We start from the raw sequence: 10251 nt of genomic DNA, 5'->3' as shown, positions 1-10251 counted from the left end.
TCTGGATAGTCCCTGTCCGCAAGGACACACACCCGTTAAGTGCGTCATCTGGTCTGTTTGGAAATGGCCCTGTGAGGATGCGCCACGTCAGAGGCGGGACAAAAATTCTATATAAGGCACGGGGCTGGGTTCCTCAGGGTCTTCGCATCCGTGTGTAAGCTTATGCTCTCCCTCTCAAGATGCATTAAAGCTTGGCTGCAGGAGAATCCTACTTGTGTCCCGTGTCGTTCTTGCTGGCGAGAAGCAGCGCGGGACATCTTATACCATTTCTTGTCCTGGTAAGACTTCCAGTAGCAAAATTTCATAAAGTTCTGTTGAGGAATTGGCCATATGTCCCATGTAGATCTACAAAACCAGGCTGTCATTTAGACAAAAGGGTGCTCCCTATCAGCAAAGAAGGCCCCCTGGCTGAAGATAATATCCACACACTCACTAAACATCTAGAAGCTGGGTGGAAGGCAACATGGAGCCTTTACCAACACATTCTGTGCCTTTGCAATGCTAAGGGACTCCTGGTGAATAGGACACTGAAAGAGAAACCTGGAAACCAGCAGAACCAAAAAACTCTTGACTTACCACCTGTTGTCCCAACAAAATGATCTAGGGCAATGGAAACAATGAACTTCTGGGAGTAGGCAATGACCTTGATTTGAACTTAATGAACTTTCTGAACTTAAGACTCACTCCACAAGAAGGAATCTATAGTCAACATTGCTAAGGTAACCGAGAACAGGAAACTATATAGCCTATAGACATAGGGTAAAACAAAAAAACTTGGTCATTTAACAAAAATATATATCAAGAAAATGACTCCTGATAATATTCTGCTATACTTCTTAGTTGAGTGCCTTAACCTGCCACCACCAGATGCTTTCTCTTGAGCAGTTGAGCTGACAGCAAGACATTATGGGAGAGGAAGTCTAAAGGATAGGTCTCCATCAAATGCCTTCATTGATAGCTGACTGAAGACCACAGTTGCAGAGGTGATATGAATGTACAAGTCAGACGACGTGGAAAAAAATAAACAAGTTACTCTAAATCAAATAAAGAAGTTCCAACAATATGAACTAACCAGTACCCCCAGAGCTCATTTCTCTAGCTGAATTTTTAGCAGAAGATGACCTAGTTGGCCATCATTGTGAAGAAAGGCCCCTTGGTCTTGCAAACTTTATATGCCCCAGTACAGGGGAAACATCAGGGTCAAGAAGTGGGAGGAGGTGGGTCATGTAGGGGGAGGGGTATAGGGGACTTTCATGATAGCATTTGAAATGTAAATGCAGTAAGTACCTAATAAAATTGGAGAAAATAACCTCAATAGAGGAAATGAAAGAATAGACTATATATTCATATCTTATATATACCTATATATGAAATATATTTACATATGTATATGTTTACATATGAACATATATGAATATATAGATATACGGATATATATGAATATATTATGTATATGTATATATTCCAATAACTCAAGATTGATATGTTCATCAAAAGATTGCTTGTATTTTTAGTATTATCTTTTTGAACAAATCTATTTTAAAAATAAAACTCAAAAAAATAAATAAATAAAACTCCACTTTTGAAGAAGAAAAAAAAGAAGTTCCACAATTCTTAAATGGCATCTTATATAACTGAAAAGCTTCTATAAGGCAGGGAACATGTAAACTGGACAAAGCAAAAGCCTAAAGAATGCAAGAAGAGTTTTCCTCACATCCTGTAATGGAGTTACCAAAGCAAGGACTAAATTTCAATGTATATGTATATGTATATATATACATATACATATCTTGAGTTATTGGAATATATACATATACATAATATATTCATATATATCCGTATATCTATATATTCATATATGTTCATATATATATATATATAAACAAGTCATGAAACTGGATTTCAAATGGTCAAGTCATCCAATTTCAAAATTGCATACATATCTGAACAAAATACTCAGTAGAGGAAATTCAAAGGCTGGGAAACACTTATAAAATGTTGCACTTCCTTTGTCATCAGGGAAATGCAAATCAAAACCCCTTTGAGATAACATCTTCAACTTGTTTGAATGCCTAAGATCAGTAATACAATAAATCATGCTGGTGAGGATGGGGAGCAGAGCTGAACACTCCATTTCTAGAGAGTATGCAAACTTGTACAACAAATATTGAAATTAAAAAGGCAGTTCTACAGTAAGTTGAAGTTGATCAACCTGCAGATCCAGGCATACCACTCTTGGGAATATATTGAATGGATGATCTTTACAACAACAAGGACAGTCATGTTAACACAATGGAATTATACTCTGCTATTACAAAAATAAATATTATGCAATGTGCAGGAAAATGAATGGAACTAGAAAAAATGATTCTGAGTTAGGTAATGAACACCCATAAATATACCTGTGGAATGCATGTACTAAAATCAGTAGATCTTGAGAAGGTGGATAAATAAGAGGGGTCCAGATGGAGGAACACATGTGTCTCTTGGGTATACAGTAACAGAATAGACTCTAAAGGTATAAAGGTTTGGATGGGAATGAAAATGATGATTGAGGTGGTAGAGGATATGGGGTGGATTAAGAGAGTGTAGGAAGTGAACACAGGTACAGAGAGGCTATTATGAGTGTGATATGGGAACCCACTCAAGGGAAACTTCCTCAAAATTATGAAGGGCATCCAAATAAGGACTTCTCGTAATGGAGGTTATAAAGTCTTATCCCATTTCTTGTCCTTGTAAGCCTCCCAGTGACAAAACTTCATAAAATTCTGCTGAGGTTTTGGCCGTATGTCCCATGTAGATCAACAAAACCAGGCTGTTACTTAGAAAAAAGGGTGCTCTCTATCACCAGAGAAGGCCCCATAGCTGAAGATGACATCCACACACTCACTGAACATCGAGAGTTTGGGTGGATGGCAACATGGAGACTTCACCAATACATTTTAGTGCCCTTGCAATGATAAGGGACTCCTGATGCATAGGACACTGAAAGAGAAACATGGAAACCAGTAACAAAAAAACCCTTGGCCTACACCCTGTCATCCCTACAAAATGTTCTAGGGCCATGGAAACAATGACCTTGTGGAAGTAGGCAATGAACTTCTGATTTGACTTAAGACTTACTCCACAAGAACGAATCTATAGTCAACAATGCTTGGGTAACCAAGAACCGGAAACTAGACAGCCTATAGACATAGGGTAAAACAAAAAACCTGGTCATTTAACAAAAATGTATTTCAATGAAATAACTCCTGATAATATTCTGCTATACTTCTTAGTTGAGTGCCTTAACCTGACACCATCAGAGACATTCTTTGAAAGCAGTTGAGCTAACAGCCAGACATCATGGGAGAGGAATTCTAAAGGACAGGTCTCCATCAAATGCCTTCCCTCAGATCTAAGTGAAGCACACAGTTGTGGAGGTGAAATGAATATGTGAGCCAGGTGGTGTGGAAGACAAGTAGACAAGGTCCTCTGAATCAAAAGAAAAAAAAAAAAAAAAACAACAAGCTCTTCCCAGCTCAGAGACAGTGGTAGCACAGTCCCTGTATATGTCTGGAGCAGGTGCTTTGCATATAAATCATCTCAATATTAGCTTACTATTTTTACGGGAAAAGTAGCTATGAGGACAAGTAGGTCTCTTATTTTGATGACTGCACATGGGCCTCCTTTACTCCTATCATTTAGCCATATTAAACTTTGAAAAGATAGACTTCCTCCTTCTCAGTATATTTTTTATTTGGTTCTGTTTGTTTGTTGTCCTTGTAAAGCCTGTTCACTCCTAAGGAAAGATGCAAACTGAATGGAAACTGAGGAGTGAGGGGTTGGGAATGAGCAAGAATGTAGAGGTAAATGAATCTAAAATCAGGATACATTCTAAAAGGGAAAATTAAATGAATCAATGTACAAAATTTTAAATGAATAAACAGAAACTATGAGNTTAAAAAAGTACAAGTTACATTCNCTCTCTTTGTATCTACCCCTCTTTTCTCNGTGTNTGCATGTGTTTCTTGTGTTTGTCTTTCTGTTTCCTTCTTCCTCTCCTTCCTCGTCTCCATCTATCTCTTCTCTCAATCTGCTTAATTTCAGAGTCCTGGCAATACTCATCTTGGGTCTACAGTGCTACAGAAGGACAATGTTTTTTCCCTGTGCCATCTACAACCAGGAGCATACTTTCAAGCATGATCTTGGCAAATGTGTGAAATTATTTAACAGCTGACAGAAGAGGAGTGAATCTCATTTCTGACGTCATGTGGAAAATTACATTCTTACTGCAGAAATTGTCCCGAACTAAACAACTTTCCACTGTCTTCATGGAGGGACATCTGTACAGAACTAGACATGCAGCTGCATGAAAAAGCACTAGCTCAGAGTAAAAGCCCCCCTGAGTAAACATTCTAGAACCTCATGTGACTGCTGGAGGACAGTTAAAATGGCTCTAATATCACTTTTAATAAAAAAAAAACCAATCAACACTGTTGTATTAGTTAATGCTTTGTGATGTAGATAGAATACAAAATGTGTATAAATTCATATTAGACATATGTCAAATAACAGTCTATGAACTTACCAGGGAGTGACAAAAATGGGAGATGCAACATAGGATAAAATGAAGAAAGGCACAGATTTCTCTGTGTATCAACAAAATACCAGGTGCATTTCTGTGCATGAAGGTACCCAGAGATGGTGAAAAGGTTGTCTCTTTATTGAAAAATAAACCAAAATACCTACAGTACTTTCTTTTTCCATTTAGTCCAACACCCTGTACAAACTAAGGCCCCCTTTTGTTCTCTACCTGTTCCACTGTCTCTGCCTTAGGCAGATCTGAGATACAAACAGGGCAGACAATGGTAGAAGACCAAGATTCTACAGAGTATGTTGCAAGGAGGAAGAAGCTAAAGTAACTGCCACTCTCTTTTTTAAGACACCAAGACTTGGTAGCTCACAATCATGATTCTACAGAGAGAAAGCCAGGGACATAAAGAATGTCCATGAGTCTGAAGCCTGAGGGAGATACACAGTCAGTTCCAAAACAACATGAGTTAAAGAGAAAAACCTGTCTCTGGAAAATGAAAGAAGGGTAGAGAAAATATCCAGAGGAAGCAGAATGTGGGCAGGAGAATAGCAACAAATGCTGAAAGAGGGAACACATGCAGTCAGCCTCATCATCAGTCCTTCTGTTGTTTGCTGATAAGTGCAGAACCCATGTTACATGCATCTGTCAGACAAAATCAAGACTACTGTGTCTAGAAATTTACNGTGCTATCACACTCTAGTGTAAGGATGCAGGAGCAAGCTGGTCCAAGGATCAAAGGCTTAAAACAGGAGCAAGCTGGTAAAAGGATCAAAGGCTTAAAAGATCTTAAAACTGTGATTTGAGCCCAACCTAGGCCAGAATAGCCAAATAAAAAATTTTTAAAAAAAGATTCCTGGACAAGAAACCAGAAAAGAGCCACAGTCTTAGGATTCACAATCTCCTACAAAGTGCTTTCAATGCACTCAGCACTGCCCTTCAACGTAGTCACAAAGGAGCTCTTTGATCTCTTTCTTTGTTCATGGACAGATGCAGACAACTCACAACTCAAAAACAGTTTCTCAACCTAGTTGCCTCAACCTAGGTGACCCCCTCCTTCCTGCCCAATGCTACTGTCCCTATGTTTAATGTGTGTTGATGGGATACATTTTGTTGGAATGTGACAGACCATATGCACATTATTAATACCAGTCCATGAATCTGGTAAGAAACACTGATATGATTTCCTAAGTTAAAGGGCAAGGCAAAAGGAACAGCCACATGAAGATTACCTCCTTTCAACAGCACATATCTCAGCATTCAGGGCTACTATTTCTCCATTATCTTGTCCACTCAATCCTGTCTTGCAGCTCAGAATCTGTCCTTCCCATTGGCTACTAACTGATTTATGATATCATTCTCCCTCTTAGCCTACCAGCACCTGGTAGAANCCTGGGGTTTCCATGGTACTGCCTGTAAACACATTTGGATCACTACAGATAACCTGTGATGAGTGAACAGTGAGCTCTGTTTGATACTGGACATACTTGATGGTTTGGTCAGCATATCAGACAAAGACTACCATTTATCTGGCACAATCCGGCACAATCCGGGGTGGAGTACTGTTACTCCCCATACAGAGCCCCAACCCCCCCCCCCAAACATGTCAGGTAAGGAAAGCAACTTTCAAATATTTTTGATCACATCTTTCCTAATTTTTAGAATATGTTTATATCTTTAGAATACTAGGGATGACATGGAAATAGATATCTCACGTTGAAAGTCATATTAACTTTTGTTCTTACTAAGAATGTGACTTTAGAGACGTAGTTTACTCTCAACTGATTCTTTATCCAACTCAGAGAGATTACAGTGTTACTATGGTCTGTGCTCTGTGCTGTTGAATCTTAAAAGAGAAAGAATGTGGGGGAGACTAAGAGGTCGCTAGACTCTGTGAAGGTAGTTCTTCTAGTGAAAGAAATATTGAAGCTGTTACATGAAAGACAGATTCACAAGAACTGGGGGACAAAAAATCCAAAGTTTAAAGATGAAGGGCTAGAAAACAGAGAAATAGGAGTCAAACCTGCAGAGATGATCTTAAAAGAACACAATGATAGTTTGGGACAGAATGTTGCAGAGAACCACACATTTTAAAATAAAAGNCTCAAGGCACTTTCATTTCCCAAGCCTTGTTTAGGCAACCATATTGTTAAGATTCCTCTCGGCACAAGTTCACTGTCATATATAGAGAATATTATCCCACTCTGGTTCCCATCTTTTATAATCTACCACATCTTGTGCAGAGTTTTCTGATTCTTGTATGCACTGGTTGTGTTGGATACTATCAGTTGGTGCTGAGAACTCCATAGTCAGTTGTTCTCTGTACAACACTAAATGACACAGGTGGGAAATCCTCACAAGGTTTCCGCTCTCCAAGAGTTACAGGCAATTAACAGGAACAGAGGAAGAGTAAATCTTGTTCAGGGATCAACCTTCTAATAGGTTACCAAATCCCAAAGAGTCAGCCCTAAACACATGTACACAGCATGAAATGTGACCAGTAGGTTGTATACATAATGTCATACAAACACAGGTGTTTAAGAGTTATACTTATAAAAGATATCATCAGTTACAGAAGTGGGAGGGACAAAGGAGGAGGTAGCAAAGAAAATTAAGTAAATACAATATTCATATACAAACTCCCTGACATGTAATTTTTAAAAACAAAATTACCCACAGAGTATAGATAAGATTGGTGGTCATGGTAATCAACTATAATAGCAGCATGTCAGATGCAGAGGCAGGTTGGTTTCTGTGATTTCAAGTCCAGCCTACTCTTAAGTACAGAGTCCATGTCTCTTTACATAGATGTGCACAGGACAGGGAAAAGGCAGTACCTTGAGAAGCTATCTAAGGCTCTCCTACCTCTGAAGGACAGAGATTTGAGGCAATGTCACAGCAGGTATGAGAGCAAGACAAAGCAGGGCAAAGAAGGAATATGTCTACATTGGAGCCAAGGTTGAACCAGATCAACCAGGAATCCCATGCCCACAGAGGAAGATCAGGTAGCTCATCAAAGGAGTGTCATTCTGGCTAGNGCCAAGAATCAATCTGAGAACTTGTAATTGGAATTCTGGAGGAAACTTCAGTCTTAGTCAATCACAGCTAGTACAAACTGGATATAGCACTGCTCCCCACAGTAACCTAGAAAACATCAACCTCACCATTTTCCCACTGTCTTCTTCCTCTCTACAGAAAATTTCCAAAGTTCACCTTTCTTTGGGACAGAAAGCACTCTGCACCCTTCTCTGCCTCTTCTGAGCAACTCCATAGAGCCTGCAGGAATGGTGTGCAACTTTTCTAGGGTCTCCACACCAGATGTGAGCTCAGCATGGCTTCTACCATCAGCATCCAACACTTCTCTCCAGCCGCTCATGGGTAATGCCTATCTTAACCCACATGCTGGCACAACCACGCTGACAGTGCTAACAGAGCAGGGCCAGATTTCCACCTCGGCACCCTCCTATCCAGGTGCTCTCAAGTGGGATTGCACTGGAAGCACTCATGGGAGGGAAGATGCACTCCAGGAATTCAATATGACCCTCATTGACCAGGACACTACACTCTCCTCCCTGGCTGTGACAAACCAGTGTGATAAAAGTTTAGATCCCAATGTCATAGTTCCTTTTTATCCAACACTGCCTGCCAGCTTTGTCCAGGTCACACCACCGCAGATGCCAAGTCAAGGATACAGCCTGGCACCTTCCTACCAGGTGGGCAGCCAGGTCTATTACTATGAGCACAGCAACCTGGGCCCTCTGATAGCTGGAGAATTTGGGCAGTGTTTGCAGCCCCATGGCTCTGTGTCCTACCCTGGGAATCAGACCTCTGCGCTCCAACCGGAGATGGTGATGGTGCTAAAGGAGANTCAGCCAAGGAATATCCAAATACCACTTTTTACCTCTGCCTTTTCCTATTCCACATCTGCTCAGTCCATGCCAGACAACGGTCTTCCCGGTGAGTACAGATCCAGGAGGGAAGTAGTGGGATCAGCACTCCAAAGAATTTGACCTCTATCTTTTAGTAGTGGACAGTCCACACAGAGGGAGAATGAGTCTCCTGACAGGTTAAGTATAGCTCTGGCTTTCCACCACCACCTTTAGACTCTATCAAAAGAGAGAATGCAAGGCCACAGTGAGTAGCATTCATCCTGTATTAAATGATATCCATGGAGCACACCATAGTCACACATGTAACTAACTATACAGAATAATCCGTCCTATCCACCAATACACTGCAATAGAGTCCTTCCTGACCTATTATTGACCTTGTGTCTAGAAGACACTGAAGAAATGTTTTGGTAACATGGGTTTTTCCATGAGTTGAAATCCTCCAGAGCAATGTAGCTCAGAATCTGTCCTGGAGGAAGAATTCCTCCCAGATTCTCAGCACCTGTCCTGGAATATTCTGACACTTAAAATTGTAGAGAGAGTATGGCATAGTCAAGGTACCATTTCTAATTTGGCAAAGCCTGCTCGTTTTTGTTTGTTTTGTTTTGTTTTTATTTTGCTCTAGTACTGCAGAGGTAACCCATGTTCAAAAACGTAAGATCATGCAGACATGTTCTCTACTACTGAGTCTCACACAAGCCCAAAAATTTCAAATTCTCATACCATTTTACATTCNACTTATAACATTGTGAAATATGGGAGTGGGGAAAATTGTGGGTTGTTTAAATGCTTGCCTTGCAGGAGTGCCTAAGTGGGTTTGCATACCTAAATGTACATAAAAAAAAAAAACAAGATTCTGGGGTCATCTGAAAATGACATTATTCAAAGGGTCAGGTAAGCTTTTGGAAATTATGGACCAGACAACCTTCCTATTAGCAGGGTTCCACGAAAATGAGAGGAGCTCTTAATAAAGACAAGGGGAAAGGAAGTTGAGGCCCACACATCCAGGGAATTTGGTAACTGACCTACTGAGGGTTTTCCACCACAAACCACACAAAGAGGAAGGAAAATAAAAATATCTGAGAAAGCATGACATGCAATGATCTGCAGAAACAAAGCAGTCACCATCAGTCTGCCCACAGAGTTAGCATCCAAACAATTCAACAAGAGCTCATAGGAATGTCCTCACACTGCTGCAGGGGCCAAATGCTGTGGTCTATGAAATGGGGTTAGGGGTGGGGAGCATCTCATTTACCCCAGGCACTGACTTCTTCCTTCACTCTTTTCCAGTGGTTCAAATGGAGACGTCCCTGGGATTGCCAACTTCAGGCCAGACACACTGTCAGCTGCAGAGTCCAGAATTCTGCAACACCTGTGTCCAGGTTTCTGAGATAAGGCCACCAGCAGTCAACGGGGACAGGGCATTAACCGCCCCCATCCACAGTCCTTCAGAGTTCCTGGCCTTGCCTTCAGCTCCAAGCTTGGAACAACCAGAGGACAAAACCATGCCTGAGATAAAAGAGGACACAAAAGAAAACCCAGACACACCAATCCTGAATTTGGAACACCCTGACTTGCAGCAGCCTCTGCATTGCACTGATACTGAGAGCCTCAGGCAGAAGCCTGATTCTGATAAGGCCCATTTGGGATGCATCTGTATAGGTCCGAAAGAGCTTGTGGGGCAAGAGAATGAGATTGGATCCAGCTTCGACTTTAAAGACATCACTAGATTTGAGGCAGACATTCAACTTCCCCAACTCCTAAACACCCTCACAGACATAGACCAAG

General features: G+C 40.8%; 1 protein-coding gene across 1 annotated transcript in view; it reads left to right on the top strand.

Annotated features, from left to right (window-relative positions):
- Positions 1-7477: 7477 nt before the first annotated feature.
- Positions 7478-10251, top strand: part of LOC110289021 (uncharacterized protein C2orf78 homolog) — a 4055-nt gene continuing 1281 nt past the window's right edge. Inside the window, exons 1-3 of the mRNA XM_029473921.1 lie at positions 7478-7578; positions 7722-8530; positions 9754-10250. Of these exons, the coding sequence (XP_029329781.1) occupies positions 7478-7578; positions 7722-8530; positions 9754-10250 (1407 nt within the window). The remainder of the gene's footprint in view (positions 7579-7721; positions 8531-9753; position 10251) is intronic.

Source organism: Mus caroli, unplaced genomic scaffold (assembly GCF_900094665.2).
Source record: "Mus caroli unplaced genomic scaffold, CAROLI_EIJ_v1.1 scaffold_8214_1, whole genome shotgun sequence".
NCBI lineage: Eukaryota > Metazoa > Chordata > Mammalia > Rodentia > Muridae > Mus > Mus caroli.
The sequence above is the reverse complement of the archived record's forward strand: the minus strand, read 5'-3'. Positions and strand labels throughout refer to the sequence as shown.